Source organism: Silurus aristotelis (genome assembly GCF_946808225.1).
Source record: "Silurus aristotelis genome assembly, chromosome: 1".
Lineage (NCBI taxonomy): Eukaryota > Metazoa > Chordata > Actinopteri > Siluriformes > Siluridae > Silurus > Silurus aristotelis.
In genome coordinates, this window is record NC_139574.1 from 21,153,485 (window position 1) to 21,174,768 (window position 21,284).

At 38.3% G+C, this 21,284-nt stretch overlaps 2 protein-coding genes and 1 long non-coding RNA gene across 4 annotated transcripts in view; 2 read left to right on the plus strand and 1 right to left on the minus strand.

Annotated features, from left to right (window-relative positions):
• Positions 1-10,149, plus strand: part of LOC310732032 (interleukin-17 receptor D-like) — a 69,554-nt gene extending 59,405 nt beyond the window's left edge. The window contains exons 2-6 of one of the 2 annotated variants that reach the window (XM_083552194.1): positions 3,993-4,067; positions 7,470-7,534; positions 8,101-8,251; positions 8,606-9,090; positions 9,193-10,149. In XM_083552194.1, the coding sequence (XP_083408320.1) occupies positions 4,044-4,067; positions 7,470-7,534; positions 8,101-8,251; positions 8,606-9,090; positions 9,193-9,364 (897 nt within the window). In that variant the 5' untranslated portion in view covers positions 3,993-4,043 and the 3' untranslated portion in view covers positions 9,365-10,149. Of the gene's footprint in view, positions 1-3,226; positions 3,649-3,992; positions 4,068-7,469; positions 7,535-8,100; positions 8,252-8,605 lie in introns of those variants that run through there. The other variant, XM_083552195.1, reaches the window with a different exon arrangement.
• Positions 10,150-15,836: 5,687 nt separating this feature from the next.
• Positions 15,837-17,086, minus strand: LOC310732256. The gene is made up of 2 exons (XR_014535424.1): positions 16,903-17,086; positions 15,837-16,720 (listed from the first exon to the last, which is right to left on the minus strand). It is a non-coding gene; the product is annotated as an uncharacterized lncRNA (long non-coding RNA).
• A 2,042-nt stretch (positions 17,087-19,128) lies between these two features.
• The window catches only part of LOC310731998 (tartrate-resistant acid phosphatase type 5-like), a 146,233-nt gene continuing 144,077 nt past the window's right edge, over positions 19,129-21,284 (plus strand). The window contains exon 1 of the mRNA XM_083552146.1: positions 19,129-19,133. The gene's annotated coding sequence lies outside the window, so the exon portion shown is untranslated. The remainder of the gene's footprint in view (positions 19,134-21,284) is intronic.

Genomic DNA, 21,284 nt, shown 5'->3' on the forward strand with positions numbered 1-21,284 from the left:
AGTGTAGGGACGATAAGATTGGAGTTATGTGATCATATTTTCTTGACCTAGTAAGAACTCTTGCTGGTGCATTCTGAACTAACTGAAGCTTGTTTATTAATGATGCAGGACATTCACCTAGTAATGCATTTCAGTAGTCTATTCTGGCGGTCATAAACGCATGGACGAGCTTCTCTGCATCGGATATAGATAACATATTTCTTAGCTTAGAAATATTTCTGAGGTGAAAGAAGGCTGTTTTTGTAACTTGGTTGATATGATTTATAAAAGATAAGTTGCTGTCTAAAATAACGCCCAGGTCTTTTACTGTTGAACTAATGGTTACAGAACATCCGTCTAAATGCACATTGAGATGCTGGAGCTTCTGTATTCTAGTTTTTGGGCCGATGATCAAAATCTTCGTCTTATCAGAATTTAAAAGTAGAAAGTTATGGGTCATCCAATCTCGTATTTCCTTAACAACCTCCGAGTTAATTGAGCTGTATCGCCTGGTTTAGATGAGATATATAGCTGGGTATCATCAGCATAACAATCGAAGCTAATTCCATGCCTTCTAATAATATTTCCTAAGGGAAGCATGTATATTGTGAAGAGCAGGGGTCCTAAAACTGAACCTAGTGGCACGCCATAGTTCACTAGCATTAGCCTGGATAGCTCTCCATTTAAATCTACGAAATGGTAACGATCGGACAGGTAGGATTTAAACCAGCTTAATGCCTGTCCCTGAATGCCGATGTAATTCTGTAAGCGATCTAGGATAAGATCATGATCTATAGTGTCGAACGCAGCACTAAGATCTAGTAAAACTAACAGCGAGATGAAGCCTTGGTCTGAAGCTAAAAACAGGTCATTAGTGATTTTAACTAGGGCAGTTTCTGTGCTATGATGGGGCCTAAAACCTGACTGAAACTCTTCAAAGATATTGTTCTCTTGCAAGTGGGAACATAACTGGGCAGCGACAATCTTTTCTAAAATCTTAGACATAAATGGGAGATTTGAAATTGGTCTGTAATTCGATAGCGTGTTTGGATTCAGATTAGGTTTTTTTTAATGAGGGGCTTAATAACTGCTAGCTTGAGGGATTTAGGGACATGATGTAAAGATAGTGAGAAGTTAATAATATTCAGAAGAGGCTCACCAGCTGTATATAACACTTCCTTCAGTAGATTTGTTAGAATGGGATCTAACTGACATGATGTTGATTTAGCTTTGATAATAACATCATACAGCTCTTCCTGTCCTGTACATATAAAACAATTGTTTTTCTAATGTTATCTATTTTTTCAGTGAAGAAATTCATAAAGTCTTCACTATTAAACTGTGATGGAACAATTTTCAGATCCCTGATTTGTAGTTAACTTAGCTACTGTAGTAAATAGGAACCTGGGATTGTTTTGGTTGTTTTCTATGAGTTTGCTTAGGTGTTCAGCTTTAGCAGCTTTTAGCGCCTGTCTGTAGCTGAGCATACAGTATTTATACGCAATTCTAAATACCTCCAATTTTGTTTTCCTTAATTTTCTCTCCAGATTACGGGCTATTCTCTTAAGGGCATGTGTATGACTTTTATACCAAGGTGCAGGTGCTTGTTCTCTAACCTTTTTTAAAAGGATGGGGACAACGGTGTCTAATGTGCTAGTGAGGATAAGGTCTATGTTGTTAGCCATTTCATCAAGATTATTAGCAGTTATGGGTTTAGTGTGAAATTGAGATAAATCGGGCAGGTTATTTATGAATCTGTCCTTAGTGGTCGGAACAATAGTCCTACCAAGTCGATAGCGTGGTGAAACACGGCTAATCTGCTCTACCCGTAGTGCATACAGTATAAGATAATGGTCTGTGATGTCATCACTCTGAGGTAAAATATCTATATCGGTGACGTCTGCTCCGTGGGATATTATTAAGTCTAGTGTGTGGTTAAAACGGTGAGTTGGTCTGGTGACGTTTTGTTCAACCCCAAAAGAGTTTAATAAGTCGACAAATGATAATCCTAGAGCATCGTTTGCATCATCTACATGAATATTAAAATCTCCTACAAGCAGCACTTTATCAAATTTGATCAAGAGGTCTGAAAGAAAACAAGCAAACTCTTGAAGAAAATCAGTGTAGGGCCCTGGGGGTCTGTACACGGTTACCAGAGCGAGTTTTCCATGCATGTCTAAAAGTACAATTTTAAGAACGAGCACTTCAAATGATTTAAAACTGAATCCTAATCTCTGACTAACGATCTTCCTCCACAAGATTGTATGTTAGGCACTTCATCCATCTCTCTACTTATTCTTATGCACCCATCACTCTGGAAAAGGGTAAATCTCATTTTATCAGACCACATGACCTTTGTCCATTGCCCCAAGTTCAATCTTTGTTTTCTAGAAAACCACTTCCCAATGAGCCTCACTTTTGCACTGTGCATGTGGAAATTCTCTTACTTACTATTAAACATATCAATGAGTTCTACTGGGTTTTTTTTTTGTAATAACATTTCTTTCTTGATGAACATAATGGTTCATAATATGTTGGACATTTCTTAATCTAATTTTAGTAGTTTCAACAACCTCCTTAGTTATAAAATAATTAACCAATAGAATTAATGATCCTGTGGATATTTTTTATAGAATGGAAGGCTCTTACTGATTTTCTTAATTAAATTTAAGCAGTGTTTATTTAACCTTACATATACAGGTAATTCTTGTCATTTCATATTTTCTTGCTGTGCTGACATTTTACCTTGGGCCAGGTTGTATGTCATGTCTGTCATTTCTTTTTTAGGTCTACAAAATCCTGAGGTGTGCAAGCAATATGTCACTTTCTGCTGTTCATGCTCATACAGCAAATCATGAACCAAATAAGCAGATAAAACACTAGATTTGTCAATTAAATGTGTATAGCAATAAACTTTCAAATCTATGATTGGCTTATAAATTTGTGAAAAATAATAATTCTGAACTATTTTATATATGTTTTTTGACTTTCTGCCCTTCTTTTTTGTGAAGGTATATCACTCAGATCCTTTTAGAGATCTTTCTCTGGGTACACAGTATGCTGTAACTGTAATGGCTCTTCCTGTTCCTAAAATCTGGGAAAGATTTTATCATAGCAAATTGTTCTTCACATGCTGTATGAGTTCCTACACCTTGTCATTAACTGTCTGTGTAAACATATCTTTAGCTTTCAACTCTATCACATTTTACAAAAACTATAATGCTTTACTCACTTTTCTTGACATGTAAAAAAATTTATCTAATACTGACTGGAATCAATTTCAACTTTGGTCCACCTCTCTACAGCATCTCCTGAGACAAATGGCTTGGAGAACTGCAAAACAGGTATTTGTGTACATTTCTTACCACTTGAAAATATTTTACATTTTAAATAAAAAAATATGTATAGAAATATATGTATTTTACTCTTTGTTGAACATTCATTTTTCAAGTTTAATCAAAGTGTAATGCATACAATTGTAGAGTTTATTGAGCATTGTGTATTTTTTTTCCCTGTATTTAAAGACTCGTATCCCACATATGTTGAAGTCCACCAGGAAAAAAAGGGATATTATTGTGACTTTTAATTTGGCACCTGAGACTTTGGGGATCAATCACTATTTTTCATCATGCTATGGAGGGGGCTCACGCAGCTCTGATCATTCAACCAGTAATTATTATTATTTATTAATATCATAACTTGTCATTTATTTCTGATTAACACACTGCAAAAATGTAAACAAAATTATATATATATATATATATATATATATATATATATATATATATATATATATATATATATATATATATATTACACACACACCATATATACAAAGTAGTTTTACCTTATTCAAATTAAGCTACTCTCAGTAGGATTTAGTTTTAAATGTCTGCAAATATTATCAAATTATGTCTTTTACTATTCTAACAGTAAATACATTCTTGCATTTCTGTATATAATTATTTTGAATTTATGGAGAATAAAATAAAAATTTTTGGTTCGCCTTTTAGGACCGCAGTGTTAACAGCACTCATCATACGTATCATTTGCTCAATCTCCACATGGAGATCAACTACACCTGTGAGGTGAGTCTTAAGTGAAATCAATATGAGTCAGGTGGGAGGTGGTAGCTTAGTGGTTAAAGCTTTGGATTTGGTTCTGAGGGTCATGAGTTAAAATCCCTGCCACATCAAGCTGCCTCTCCTGGGCACCCGAGCAAGGCCTTCAACCCCATATCTGCTTAGTTGTGTGAATGAGATCAATGTTAGTCGTTGTGGATAGGGGTTCTGCCAAATGTAAATGTACACATCTGATATATCTTTCTTTACTTTTTTCAATATTATGTTGCACCCTGATACTACAATTGTTCAAATTTTATTTTCCATTAATCTACATTAATTATTATTTATCATTAATCTACACGCAGTACTCCATAGAGACAAAGTGAAAGCAGAATTCTTAAAATGTCTGTACATTTATTAAAAAGAAAAAACTGAAATATCACATGTACCTAACTACTCAGACTCCTTACTCAGTACTTAATTAAAGCACCTTTGGCAGAAATTACAGCCTCAAGGATTTTTGGAAATGATGCAGCAAGCTTTGCACACCTGGATTTGGGAATTTTCTGCCATTTTTCAGTGCACATATTCTTAAGATGGGTCAGATTGGAATGGAAACATTGGTGGACAGCCACTTCCAGGTCTCTTCAAAGATGTTCAATAGAGTTTTAAGTCAGGGGTCTGGCCTTGCCAAACCTGTGTTGTTTTGGCTGTGTGCTTGGTTGTTCTCATTTTGAAATGTGAACTTACAGCCCAATCTGAGGTCCTGAGTGCTAAGAAAAAGGTTTTTATTGAGGATATCTTTGTACTTTGTTCCATTCAGTTTTCCCTTCACCCTGACCAGTCTCCCAGTTCCTGTTGCTTTTGCAAACACCAAGCAAGCCATGTTCTTTACACTGATTCTACAGGGTTCTACTACAGATGGTTTTCCATCTTGCCCAGATAGGTGGAGGGTTGCTGTGATAGTTGTCCTTCTCGAACATTGTCCCATCTCTACACAAGATCTCCAGAACTCATTTAGAGTGACCATCGGGTTCTTGGTCAACTTCTTTACTAAGGGTCTTCTACCCAATTTGCTCAGTCATTCTTTAAGAAGAGTCTTAGTTGTGCCAAACTTATCCCATTTGAGAATTTAGAGGCCACTGTACTCATGGGAATTCCCCAGATCTGTGCAACAATCCTGTTTCTGAGCTCTGCAGGCACTCCGTTTGACCTCATGGCTTGTGCTTGTGTTTTGCTGGAGGACTCCATTTAAGGTGTAGCGCATTTCAGCAATGATCAAGAGAATAAGAGGCACCTAACCTAAGTGTTTTAGCAAAGGGTTTGAAAACTTTTGTACACACACACACACACACACACACACACACACACACACACACACACACACACACACACACATTATATATATATATATATATATATATATATATATATATATATATATATATATATAATTACACATATACACACTGGAGATCAAAATTAGAGAACAATTTATAAACATCTAATCTTCACTATAAAAATTTTATCTTCACTACTCAACAGTTGGAGTTTTTGTCCTGCTATACCATGCTACCAGAACACCTTTTCCACAAAATAACTAAGGCATTTAAAAAAAATAACATTATTTTGCAGAAAACACACTGATCAAAATTAGAGAACACTTTCAGATACCTCCCAGTTATTGGTGTTCTGGCACCTGGTGCTAATTACCTTGATTATGTCAACCCCTATTTAACTGGCAGCCTAACTTCCAGTTTCACTGACTCTGCAAGATGGTGGGCCGTTCTAAAGTGACTGAAAGCCTCCGACAGCAGGTTGTCCAGATGAAGGCCAAAGGGATGACACTATCAGCCATAGCAAGACAAGTTGGTCGTTCCAAATCTGTGATTTCAAGAATATTGAATCTTTACAACATCACAAACTCATTCAAGTCCGCCAAGAAGGCAAATACAAGAGAAGACAGGATACTGCGGAGGATCTCAATGGGCAATCGTTTCCACACTGCAGCTGGAATTGCTCACCAGTTCAGTGCTGAACAGTGTAAGGATCTGTCACGTCATACAGTGTCTCGACATTTAAGAGCATTTGGACTGAAAGCCCACTCTGCAGTGACCAAACCTCTCATTAGCAGAAAGAATCAAAAGGCTGGACTAAGCTTTGCTGAGGAGCATGTTGTGTGGACAGAGGAGAACTGGTCCAAAGTTCACTTCAGTGATGCAAGCAAGTTTAATTTATTTGGGTCCGATGGGAAACATTATGTTCGGCGACAAACTGGAGAAAGACTGAACCCAAAGTGTGTAAAGAAGTCAGTGATAAGTGGAGGAGGAATTTTATGGTTTGGGGCATGTTTTCTGCAGCAGGAGTTGGGCCTCTTATACAGCTACATGGCAGAGTGAATGCAAATGTTTATCAGAACCTTCTTCAACAACATATGGTTCCTTCCCTGCGTTCATCACCCAATCAGCCCACAGTGTTCATGCAGGACAATGCTCCATGTCACACAGCAAAACAGGTAAAGCAGTTCCTTGAAACTGAAAATATTGAAATAATGACATGGCCTGCACAGAGTCCTGATCTCAACCCAAAAGAGAACCTCTGGAAAATCCTTGGCGACAAAGTTATGGCCAAGAAACCCACTACAGTCATCGAACTGTGGAGCTGACTGGAAGAAGAGTGGACCAAAATCACACCAGAGCAGTGTGAGAGACTAGTGCTGTCCTGTGGCTGCAGATGTGCGGAAGTCATTCAGAGCAGAGGCCTGTACACTTCCTATTAATTGCTGACTGTTGTAACCTTCAGAAAATTTTGTTGTAATCTTTTTCCATGCAACAGTCATTGTTGTTCTCTAATTTTGATCAGTGTGTTTTCTGCAAAATAATGTTTTTTATTTTTTTTAAATGCCATAGTTATTTTGTGGAAAAGGTGTTCTGGTAGCATGGTATAGACAGGAAAAAAACTCCTTCAACTGTTGAGCAGTGAAAATGGCATTATTTCAGAATTGTTCAATTGGTTTGATATATATATATCTCTCACATCACATGTACAGAACGCGTCATCGTTTCTTTCTCCTACATTTGCATACATTTCTAGAATTCTGTTTTAACTTTGTCATTATGGGGGCTCAATGTAGATCAATGAGAAAAAAATAAACTTGAACGATTGTAATATTAGCCTGCAACATAGCAAAATTGAAAATAGTGAAGGTGGTTTGAATACTTTTTTGAATGCACTGTATATGCGCTGTCCTTTGTCCCCCTGGCTGTTAAAGATTTATTGGAATGATTTACTAGAGTAATATTATAAGATAGGATAAGATTTAATAAGAATATAAGATATAATGCCTAAATTAGAATTTTTCTTCTTCTTTACAACAATTCTGATGTGGTAGTTCTGTGTTGACATTCAATTTCAAATGTTATTTAGATTGCAGCAGATATTGTGGATGCTGTTAGGAAAACTCTTTGTTCAAGTACAGAACAGTGTAAAAGGTAAATATTTTCTGTGTAAATAACAATACTGAGCACTTATTCTGAACACTTAACTGAACAGGTGAAGGTTGTAAAAAACATTACCTGTCTTTTGTTGTTGTAGCCAGTCCACATCAAGGGTCACTTAGTGTGTCTAGTCCCTGAGATGCTTTTTCAAAAGTTCAAAACTAATCTCTTCTCTGATCTCCACAATCCATAATAAGGTTTGTCCACCTGCAGAGTGTGGAACACTGGATGTTTTTTTGAAGCATTTTTTGCAATGTTTTTACCATGTTTCAGAAAAATGAGACCAGCAACCAACCTGCAAAGTCACTGAGATCACAATTCCCTATTGTCCTATTACACTGAAATATCACTGACTGGGTGAATGCACAAATAAATAGATGTAACAGTGTTCCTAATAAAGTGGCTAATAAGTATGTTATTGCTACATTTATTATACAGGTTAAACCTTTGATGTATATTTGCCATTTGTCCTTTTCCTGTACTCTGTAAGTAAAAATAAAGACTGTACTGGAGAAAGATACTGAAAAAACATTTGAAAACATCTGACATTTACTCCTCAGAGCCTTTTTTCTTAGACAAGGAGGGTATTTCTTTAGCAGTATTGTTCTCTGTTGGTGTTCTACTAGCAGCATTCTTAGCAATCATCGTTGCTATTCACTTGCAGAACAAACTGAAACAAAAAAAAGGCTGCAACGTGTCATATACCATCAGGTGACCAAATATCAACATTTTGAAATACTTCATATTTTAATTTAAATTAATATGCAAAATGACTGGAGTTTTCCTCTAACCTATGCATTTTTTTTTTCTTAGACATATTGTTGAAACCAGATATTTACATACACTTCAGAAAAAAATAAACCTTTTATTTCTTTACTGTCATACATTAAATCAGAGTAAACTTTTTCTGTTTCAAATCGATAAATATTAACAGATTTTTTGCATTTGTTAAATGTCAGAATCGAGCGAAGGAGAATTTTTATGTATGTATATATATAGTGGATTTATCTTTAATATATCCACGTATGCATTTTCATGATATAATTGTGGCAAATTATCCATCAGGTATATTTGGATCTGTGGGATGCCTTAAGTGTGACTGAGGAAGGAGATTTGGGGTGGTACTGCAGGAAGATAAAGGAGAGCGGCTTTGTGCTCGTAATCTGCTCCAAAGGTCTCAACCAGAGACTCTATAACCAGAGCGAAGAAGAACTGGACCAAAGGACAAATACTTCTTTAGCCATTATTGCCATGATTGGAGAAGAGCTATTCCATGCCAAATCTCTAAGCCAAGACCTTTTCAAATACATGACTGCCATTTTTGACTATTCAAAGAGGTCCGACATCCCTACAATGTTACATTTGGCCTCTCATTATACTCTTCCAAAGGATTTACCCCTGCTTTTCTCCCATCTACATGGAGTGGCTTTGCAGAAGCCTGGAGCTTACCTACTGATTGAAAACATCTCAGAAAATGGTTACTCTAAGCTCCCAGCTGGTGCAGCATTACTACTAACTATTCAAGACGCACTGATACTAATCACTGCTTTGTAAACTCTCTGGCATAATAATATAACTTGAGAAAGGGACATATGATTTACCTGCTGCTCTCATTGTATCAAAGTAACACTGTCTTGTTACAATCTAGGAAGTGCTGCACCAGTGCTGTTGCTACATCTCAATTGTACATATGCAACATGGTTATTTTTGTGGCATTTTGTGTATTTTTGCCTTTATAATTTGTTGAGGACACGGGCAATGAGATGCCCTTGTAGACTCATTTTCTTATATTCAGGTAGTCTTTTATCAAATACTGTGATTTAAGATAGTCTCTATTAAAATGTCTGTGTATTGTAGGACCAAATTCCACTGAACGAATAAAATGTTTTTCACTTGCATAGTTATTCACTCTAATTTAAGCATTTGATGCAAACATTCCCATGACCTTTGCATTAAATAAAAATAAATAAAAATAAAGATTATTAGAAGATTACTCCATGGATCTATTTCTTCATTTTTTACCTTTTTTCAAATCTTTATGGGTAATTTATATTTTTCTACATGTACAGTTTCTACTTGTCTTATTACCACTTGCATTGGTAATTCCATTCATTTCATTTCTCTTGTTGAAAGTTTGGCCAACTAAAAAAAAAAACCTAATTCATCCATTTTGTTTATGAGCACCATTTACCAGTTTGTATTGTTTTATGAACTTATTGAGACTTAAAAATGGTGTTTAATTATGAATGTTCCTTCATTTTAATTTACATTTAATTTAAAGCTCTATTTAACCACAATATTATATATTTAAGCACAATTTTAAGTCCTTGTCTGTCCCTGAAAGTAAACGGACAAGTTTTTTAGAAATATTCTGAATATTCTTTGGTTTTCTACATCGGTCAACTGCATATTTGACCCCTTTCCAGCAGTGGGCAGTTTGATTTTGAGATCTATATTTTTGCTCTGTGAACAAATGTTATAAACAGAATAATCAATGCTGATGCTGCTTAAAGGCAACAAAATGCTTTTCCCCCTTTCTGCTTCAACTCCATAACTCTGTTAATGTTTAATAGGAGGTGTTCGATAAAGATATTAAAGACTATAATTGTGTTATACACTTTGTCTTCTTGTGACTGATGATGATCAAATAATATTTTATGGCCAATCAGTATAGAATAGCCTTTATTTTTCACATATACATTACAGCACAGTGAAATTCGTTCCTTGCATATTCCAGCTTGCTCGGAAAGCTGGGGTTAGAGCGCAGGGTTGGTCATGATACAGCCCTCTGGAGCACAGAGGGTTAAGGGCTTTTTTTTTTCAAGGGCCCAGTAGTGCCAGCTTAGAGATACTGGGGCTTGAACCCCCGACCAGTAACCCAGCACCTCAATCACTGAGCCACAATGCCCCAGAATGCAGAAAACCAACTAATTTACTTTCTCTTTCCATTTTAAAGGCCATTCTATCCCATATTGCTAACCTTACTTAAAATGTTATGCACTTTTATATTCAAAAATCATTTATTAAGTATGTTTTAAAGTATTTCCCTTTATGAGGACACTTGAGTGTTTGCTTATTTGCAATTATTTTTTAATCAGTCAATGGTTGAAACTGTCTTAAATTATTTATGAACAAGAGAAGAAATCATGTCTAAAAGCTGCATGCATCATTTTCCTGTGGTGCCTCATGCCATCCCTCAGGGATTTGGGCATATATGAACTATTCCATAAATGGACAGCATAAATGGTTTAGTGCCTGGGCCTTCAGTGGGAACTTAGTTAATCCACCTCTTAATACCACCATTATGTCGCAATTATAGAAACCATCAATTCTATACAAAAAAAAACACAATATAACAACGCATTGTTATATTGGGTTTTTGTAAAGTATTGATGGTTTCTATAATTGCAATGTAGATGGCATTACAGAGAGAGAGGCATTTCACATATGGAGGGTGAATACCATTTTATTAAAGCAAAAAACCCAGTTAAGACTCCAAACCTCTACACTACAACCTCAACTGTGCCACCCACATCATCTGGAGCAGTTCAGAATCAATATTTGTCTGATAACATGACAAAAACATAAAAAATATGTAAATACAATACAACCTACACACCAGAGATGCAGACTCAAAATTTGCACCGCTCCTCTGAGACTGTAGGCCAGTGGTACCGCTCGTATTCACTGGTCTGGAAGTGGCAAACAAACCCTTTCCCGGGCTGAGACAAGCTAGCTAGCTTCAGGGTTGGCTGACCTCTTCTCTCAAATGTCTAGCTTTTATTGAAAATGTATTTTTAGAATGTATTTTTTTTGTTTTGTTTTAATAACCTTAAGTTTTTGCTGCACTAAACAACGAGAGCGACCGAGTGATACGTCATCAACTAAGCAACTGATGCGACCCTCCGGGGAAAACGGAATCGGCAGCGTGGGTTTGCTCGTGCCTTTGAAATTGGCTGGTGAAACAGGGTAAAATTTTGTGAGCGAAGTCGCTCGTATCTCCGTTTGCTCGTACTATAGGTTGCTCATACAACAGAGTTTTACTGTAGAAAGAATGGGCTGTTACAACCCAATATATGATTAAACTATAAAAAAAATCAAAAACAGGGCAATATCAAGATTAAATATTCTTTTTATTTAAACATGAAAAGCATGTTCTATGCAGATACAATTTAAATTCCCATTAACTACACACAGAGTAAATGTCAATGTTTGAGAAGAAAACAACCACAATAATATGACAATTTCCACACTTAATTCACCAAGAGAAGACATAGTAGTTACCATTTTCTATGTGGTATTATAAGTGTTTGTTGTTTGTGTGCTTTTTACAGGATACTTTATATACAATTAAAACGGTTAAATCCAAAGTAGTCCAAAGAGGCACCTTCACAGACAAAAGCAACAGTTGAATTTTAACCAACATGGTAGTGGCAATGGCAAAAAGTCTTCTTCTTCTTCTTCTTCTTCTTCTTCTTCTTCTTCTTCTTCTTCTTTCGGCTGCTCCCATTAGAGGTCGCCACAGCGGATCATCCGTCTCCATACCACCCTGTCCTCTACATCTGCCTCTTTCACACCAACTACCTGCATGTCTTCCCTCACCACATCCATGAACCTCCTCCTTGGCCTTCCTCTTTTCCTCCTACCTGGTGGCTCCATCCTCAGCATTCTTCTACCAATATAATTCATGTCCCTCCTCTGCACATGTCCAAACCATCTCAATCTCGCCGCCCTCACCTTGTCACCAAAACATCCTACATGCGCTGTCCCTTTAATAAACTAATTTCTAATCTTGTCCATCCTCGTCACTCCCAACGAAAACCTTCTTTAGCTCTGCTACCTCCAGCTCCACCTCCTGTCTTCTACTCAATGCCACTGTCTCTAATCCATACAACATTGCAGGTCTCACCACAGTCCTATAAACTTTCCCTTTCATTCTTGCAGATACCCTACTATCACAAATCACTCCTGTCACTCTTCTCCACCCACTCCACCCTGCCTGCACTCTTTTCTTTACTTCTCTAACACACTGTAGCGAATTTAGCTCGCAAAGAAAGGTAAATATTTATAGTAATTATAAATATTTAAGTTGAATTGACGGTAATGGAATTAACATTACACTTATTTGTCTGTTCGTCCGCCAAACAGACAGTATAATTTTATATTAATTCTATAAAAGAGGTATCTCCCTGGCCAAGAAAGACATAACCCCCTTTTACTTTATACCGTAAATGAAATTAAAAGAGCATGTAGTTCAGACCGGATGTAGCGGGAACTTTGCATTTGCGAACGTACTCAGAGACACTTACTTGTGAAAAATATGGCGTTTAATAAATGAGACAAACACACATAGAACTAGCTACACTAACAAACAAAGAAATAAAGAAAACAAAAATAAAATAAACAAAGGTTAAAACTAGGAAAGGAGGAAGAGAAAGGAAAAAGAAGAAAGAGAGAATGGAAAGAGGAGGGATGGAAATGCTTAAGCTTCAAAATTAAGCACACCCTAACTGGGAAATCATCACAGGAATTTAAATTCACCTTAAGATTCACTAAGACTTAAAATACGCATCTAAATTTGTTGGTAAAGGAAACGGTTACTTGCATTGGCTTGTTGCACAAGAGTCCGGATGCGAAAAGGAAATCTTTGAAGAGCCAGTTAGGGTGGGGTCAGATGTTCTTCCAGGTTCTCCTGAAGATCAGAGCAGTGGTTGTTCTTGGAAGTGAAGCTTGCCGGAAGATCTTGAAGAAAGAGGGAGTCGTTTATAAGCTGTTTCGTACGTCTGACCAACGATTGGTGGTGTTTGTGACATTTTAAAGGTCTCGAACTCCACCCATCTTTGTGGGAACGGCCAATACTAAGGGTTGAGATTTTGGAGGGAAAAACCCCCCTTTGTTTCATGTGTTTGTGGGCATGGTTTGGATTACAGAACTTTAAAGTTTTATCTGAAGTGTATTAAGACGGTATGGTGACTTTCGTGATCCAATAGAATGTACCATTGTTTGAAAAGTAAGTTACAGATAATTTTGTGGTCATTTGGATACTAAACACGAGAGGATTGACGGCATAACGGCAGCGGTACATTACATACATAGATCAGTAGTCAAAGTGTAACTAATGTTACTACGACATTATGTTCTGATAAAAAAAAATTGAAAACACAAAACAAAATGCACTTTCATTAGGAAAGTGAAAGCAGATCATTTTGTATAAATTCTGACATCAGGCCTTAAAAGGACATACAGCATTAGAACAGGTATACATTAACGTGCTGGGACCAGTAATTAACGTATAACGGATGTTAGTACAATGTCGTATTCTGATCAAATGAAATGCACCCTTGTCAGGAAAGTAAAGAACAGATAATTTTAAGTCAATTAAGCCTTAATAGAAGAGACACATTAATAGTTACTGAATAGTTACATTAGTAGGATCTTTAGCGTACAACTATAAACAATAAAGGAGATACATACAAGTATAGGTTAATGTCGTGGGATGTGGAGCATCTTATTCATTTTGTTTAATTAGAAAAAGGAATGCTTTATTGTATCTGTGTGTGTGTGTGTGTGTGTGTGTGTGTGTGTGTGTGTGTGTGTGTGTGTGTGTGTGTGTGTGTGTGTGTGTGTGTGTGCATGTGTGGGTGTTTTTATGGTCGAGGTCTCTATGCGGTCAAACAGAGAACCTGCATGGGGTTATCTCGTCTTGTGGTAGGATTCAGACCTTCTGGAGCCAGTTGTGTGTGGGTGTGTGTGTTTTAGGATTAGAGAATTCGTGTCTTTGAAAGGGGGAGTGGGACACTTTACGGATATATCACCCCCAATAAAAGTTTCAACTTTTGATTGAGGTGAAGATGTCATAGATTAAAAGGAATGCCTGGGACATGAAATCTAAATGATCTGTGCCAGACGCTACAACACTCTCTATTACTGTGCACTGTTGACCCCAGGTACCTGAACTCCTCCACCTTCTCCACCTCTTCTCCCTGCAACCGCACCACTCCACTGCCCTCTCTCTCATTCACACACATGTACTCTGTCTTACTCCTACTGACTTTCATTCCCGTTCTTTCCAGCACATATCTTCACCACTCCAGGCTCTTCTCAACCTGCTCACTACTCTCACTACAAATCACAATATCATCCGCAAACATCATCGTCCAGGGAGACTCCTGTCTGACCTCGTCCGTCAACCTGTCCATCACCACTTCAAACAGGAAAGGGCTCAGGGCCGATCCTTGATGTAGTCCAACCCTCACCCAGAACCAGTCTGTCGTTCCTACTGCACACTCCACTGCTGTCACACTGTCCTCATACATGTCCTGCACCACCCTCACACACTTCTCTGACACACCTGACTTCCTCATACAGTACCACAGCTCCTCTCTCGGCACCCTGTCATACGCTTTCTCTAAATCCACAAATACACAATGCAATTCCTTCGGTCCTTCACTATACTTCTCCATCAACATCCTCAAAGCAAATAAGGCATCTGTGGTGCTCTTCCTCGGCATGAAACCATACTGTTGCTCACAGATGGTCACCTCTTCTCTCAGCCTGGCTTTCACTACTCTTTCCCATAACTTCATGGTGTGACTGATCAACTTAATTCCCCTGTAGTTACTGCAGGTCTGCACATCTCCCTTATGCTTAAAGATCAGTACCAGCACACTCCTTCTCCATCCTCCCACCTTCCAGAATCTTGTTAAACAATCTGGTTAAAAACTCCACTGCATCCAACCTTCTCTCCCTCTCTGATTTTCCTCATTCATCAGCTGCTCAAAATACTCCCTCCACCTTCTCAACACACTCTCCTCACTAGTCAAGACATTTCCCTCTCCATCCTTTACTGCTCTAACTTGCAGCACATCCTTCCCAGCTCGGTCCCTCTGCCTGGCCAATCGGTATAAATCCTTTTCTCCTTCCTTAGTGTCCAATTTCACATACAGCTGCTCATATGCCTTTTTCTTGGCTTTCGCCACATCCCTCTTCACCTGCTGCCGCATCTCCTTGTACTCCTGCCTACTTTTCTCATCACTCTGTCTATCCCACTACTGTTTTGCCAACCTCTTTCTCCTTATGCTCTCCTGCACTTCCTCATTCCACCACCACGTCTCCTTGTCTTTCTTTCTATTTCCAGATTTCACACAAAGTACTTTTCTAGCTGCCTCCCTCATCACTCCTGCAGTAGTTTCCCAATCACCCAACACCTCTTCACCACCACCGAGCCCCTGTCTGACCTCTTCCCTGAACCTCACACTACACTCTATCTCCTTCAGTTTCCACCATCTTATTCTTCTTTCAGTCCTCACTCTCCTTCTTTTCTTCTTCGCCTCCAAAACCATCCTACAGACCACCATCCGATGCTGTCTAGCTACACTGTCCCCTGCCAACACCTTACAGTCTCCAATATCCTTCAGGTTGCATCTCCTGCATAGAACATAGTCCACCTGTGTGCACCTTTCTCCACTCTTATACGTCACCCTATGATCCTCCTTCTTCTTTTAAAATAAGTGTTCACCACTGCCATTTCCATCCTTTTAGCAAAATCTACCACCATCTGCCCTTCCACATTCCTCTCCTTAAGGCCATACCTACCCATCACCTCCTCATCACCTCTGTTCCCTTCACCAACATGCCCATTAAAGTCTGCCCCAATCACCAATCGTTCTTTCCTAGGTACACCATCTACCACTTCATCTAATTCACTCCAGAATCTTTCCTTCTCCTCCATCTCAAAGCCAACTTGAGGAGCATAGGCACTGATGACATTTATCATCATCCCTTTAACTTCCAGCTTCACGTTCATCACCCTATCAGAAACTCTCTTCACCTCCACTACACTCTTACTGTACTCTTGCTTTAGAATCACCCCTACACCATTTCTCTTTCCATCCACACCATGATAGAACAGTTTGAACCCACCTCCAATGTTCCTGGCCTTACTCCCTTTCCACTTGGTCTCCTGAACACACAACATATCTACCTTTCTCCTCTCCATTATATCAGCTATCTCTCTCCCTTTACCCGTCATAGTACCAACATTTAAAGTACCAACCCGAACCTCCACTCTCCTACACTGCTCCTTTTCCTGCCGTCTCTGTAGACGTCTTCCTCCTCTCCTTCTCCTCCTTCGGCCAACAGTAGACCAATTTCCACTGGTACCCTGTCGGCTAACGATACCTGTGGCGGTCGTTGTTAACCAGAGCGTCGACCGATCTGGTATGAAATTCTCATTTGTGATCCACATATTTGATTTGACTGCTACTTTTCCTGCCGTCTCAGTAGACGTCTTCCATCTCTCCTTCTGCTCCTTTGGCCAACAGTAGCCCAATTTCCACTGGTACCCTGTCGGCTAACGATACCTGTGACGGTCGTTGTTAACCCGGGCCTCGACCGATCCGGTATGAAATTCTCATTTGTGATCCGCATATTTGATTTGGCACATGTTTTACGCTGGATGCCCTTCCTAACGCAACCCTCCCCATTTACCCGGGTTTGGGACCGGCACTAAGAGTGCACTGGCTTGTGCCTCCCTAATGGCTGGGTTGCAATGGCAAAAAGTAAAGATAATAATGGGCTGTTTGACAACATATGCAGAGGTTTGATCAATAGAGAATCTTCATCAATTAGCATGATTTAATGTTCCAATTTTCTTTGCATGAACAAATGTAATTTGTAAAACCTTATGTCTTAAATTTATTTCCTAAGACATATTATGCAATAAACTGAATTTATTGTGCAAGGCTCAAACTTTTATTAATATGCAAAATTTAAGAAAATATTGTTAACATAAATGTCACATAAGTTTAAAACCTGATTTTGTGAACCAAAAGATCTTTGTTTTTCCATGGTGTCCTATCTGAATCATTGCACCTCTTAATACCTTCATTATGATGCTTTGGCTATAGAAACCATTAATATTACACCGAAACACATTATATGGAACACTGCATCACAGACAGGTGTCTAATGCGGCAAGAATGAATGGCATTACTAAAGCAAGAAACCCCATAAACACAATGCAATTCTCCTTTCTCATTGCAATTACAATGCAATTCTCCTTTCTCCTTTACGTCAACTCTTGCAAAAGCATCAATATTAACCTTATAAAATGGCCCTGGGTTTTCCATGCATTTTTTTAATGGATTTTTGTACATTCTTTCTGTGCATTGTGTTTTTCCTGAGGATTTGATATTAGGTAACTTGTATGTATGTAGGGAAAAATGTTATAGTATAAATGTGCAATTTGCTACACCCTGTTCAATTTGCTACAATGAAGCTACCAAGAGCCACACTGTCATTTCTGAAGGTCTTGCAGTATTAGGTGATGTGACTGCTGAAACCTGGTGGGATAGAAACTCTAACATAAAAATACACTTGCCATTTTGCCATCCTATCTGTGCTAGAGTATCAGCCATGTCCTCGGGGACTCTGAAAATCAAATCTTTATCTGTGTTTTTTTTGCTTTGTCAAATCTGTTGGTATTTACCTGGATATTGGATTACCTCAGACTCGTGCCTGTGAGTCTGACACGGTTGTCTGCAACACTGAGCCCCGCAGGAAACGGTTCTAGCCCTGTTCCATTCCATCATCTACACTGTAGACTTCATGTTCAGCTCAGCAAACTGTCACCTGCAGAAGTTGTTTGATGACTTTACCATTGTCGGCCTGATCACAGATAATGATGACAGGGAGTACATGGGACTGATCCAGAACTTTGTGGACTGGTGCCAATGAAGCTGCCTTCAGATAAATGCGAGAAGACAAAAGAACTAATGGTGGATTTCTGTAGGCACAAACAAACTTCATTATCACTAGTGAACATTCAGCTGATCAGGAATTCCACCTCAGTCCTGGGGATTCCCCTGGACACTGTACAGTAGGTGGGAGAAAGCAGGATGGTAACTAAATTGGACAACGTCTCTGGACAATGGTAGCTGCTGGACAGCGGTAGCAACTGTAGCTGCTTTTGGAAGCTAAACTGGACAACGTCATTGCTGCACAACGACAGGGGTGGTGAAAACTGCACGACCAATCATCAGCATTCAACTACTGACTTTGAAGGACATTTACTGTAAACGCTGTCTGCAAAGGGTGACGAGCATCATAAAAGATGCCTCTCACCCCAACCATGGACTATTCACCCTTCTCCCATTGGGCAGTTGCTAGAGGTGCCTCAGAGCTGCACAAACAGACTGAAGAATTGCTGTTTTCCTGTGGCTGTTACTGCACTGAACAGCTGGATCAATACTGCATTGTCACTTTCTGTGTATTTTGCACTGCTAATCCACTACACATTTCTTTTCGCACCATCTATAACTCACATTTGCCCTACTGTACATTCTACCCATGTTTATACTGTATATACTGTAGCATACATACTGCACATTCATACTTGTACATAAATATATCATGTCATTTGAGTATATTATTTTCTCTGTCTATGCATAATCTTTGCACAGTATTACTATATAAACCATATATTACCTACTGCACCTTCTGTACAATATTCACCTTCATCCCTGTATATATGGACCTCATACCCTATTTATCTACTGTTGTCTATTGTAAATAGGCCACTTATGCACTTCAGGTTAGATGCTAACTGCAATTCATTGTTCATTGGCTCTGTAAATGTACATTGCACAATGATAATAAAGTTGAATCTAATCTAATTAAAAATGCTGATTTAAATTTTTTTTTTTTGTTGTTACCTAAAGAGTGAATTAGTACGTTAAAATTATAGTAAGCAAAAGATTTTATATCCCTATTTCCAGCCTTACGTCATGTTAAACTATATTATGAAACTGAATACAGTGGAACCTCGGGTTACGCACGCCCCGGCATACGTATAATTCAGGTTACGAATCGCAGTTCATCAAAATTTTTGCCCCTGGTTACGAACAAAATTTCGGGATACGAACGTCGCGCACCAAAAAATCGCAGGCAAGTTGGTTATTTTCGTATCTCCATCCATGCTTTCCCACGCAGCTCGTCGCATCAGTTTGCGTCCTGTGTACCTAGCGAGAGAATTGTCTCAGCGTTCGTGTTAACACTGTGTCTTTATTTAGTTAATATTCATTAATATTCTATAATATAATATATAATAATATATAAATAATATAATATAATAAGATTCTCCTTCCAAACAATAACTCTCCCTCCTCCCCCTTTTACGAACGTCTCCATCATGCCAGCAGCGAGTCTTCTCAAAGGTAAAGTACCCAGTAAAGATAATGTTTTCCTCTTTTATATGTTATGATTTCAATATAACATTTTAAAAGTAAATATTAGTGTCAGGAATCCCTGCATGCTTCTCCCGCTACGCACCGTCTCATCCCGGACTCCTCGCTCTCTCCACGGTAGCGTGTGTCTTCCCCAGCGCACCTCGGACTACCGACGCTTCTCCGTCGCTGCCTCCGCGCCGCGCGTCCGCCATCACGCACCGTGGATATTATATACGGACTGCCTTTTGCCAGTTTATCCCGTTTCTCTGCGGGTGTTTTTGTGTTGGCTCTGCCTTAGACTGAATAAATACGCTGCATAACAATTAGTGTATATTGGCTTTATTTTTATTTTTAAAGTAATATTTTTGGTTGTCCACAACAAATTACCGAAGTTTCTGTTCATTCTTATGGGGAAATTCGTATCGGGATACAAACTTTTTAGGTTAAGAATAAAGTACCGGAACGATTTCAATTCGTAACCCGAGGTTCAACTGTATACTGTACTGTGAAATAGCAACGCTGCAGTACTCCGGTCCAGCAGATGGCAGAAATGTTCTGATGCTCTGTTTTATTTGCAGCAGGAAGAAGATAAAGTACGCGAAGAGGTTGATCTCGACGCATCAGCATATATCTATGGAAGCCTGTTTCCAGCATTGAATGAAAAATGTAAAAAGGTTATTGCGATACAATACTGACTTTTTTCTCACAATAGCGAGTTTATATCTCACAGTTTTGAGGAAAAAGTCAGAATTGCGAGATATAAACTCTATTGCGAGAAGAAAGTCACTTGAGAAGAAAGAGACACTTTCTGGCAAAGCACATAATAGACTTCCATATCTATAATAACACACAAATCATAAAGGATTTAGAGTTAATATGGCCATAACTTGTCGTAGGGAAAATGGCATACAAAGCTCTGTTTACAATAAAAGGTGCAAATGAGTTATAAACTCGCAATTGCGAGAAAAAAAAGGAGAATTGTGAATTTATACCTTGTAATCATGGGCGTAAATTTCATTTAACAGTAGGGGGGACAATAAATATAAAATTTCTCATGAGCAATTTATGAAGGGGACACAAATAATACAGTCAAATTGTACTTATAAAGACACAGTGTCCCCACAGTGAAAAACTTTGCTTTTATCATTATTATTGTAGCATGCAGACTGCGTCATTATGATTATTTTCAAAGTTTTTCTCAGGTTCAATGACAAAGCAAAACAAGGAATTAAAAAAGGTTTAAAATTTTATTTTAAATTAATGAAGACACTTAAGAACAGAATAGAAATTGATTATACAAAAAAATACACTGGGGTCAGTTCAGACGTAGCACAGTGCTCATTTAGTAAATGCACAGCTAAACAATATGCTAATTGTGGCCGTTAATGTTATTATGCCAAGTCTTCCCAAATAAAACACTGCATGGGAAACGGCTTTGACGTGTTAGTGTCAGTGCACTATGCTACAAGCTATTGTAAACAAGCTAACGTTAACTAGATAAGTCATATACCCCCCCC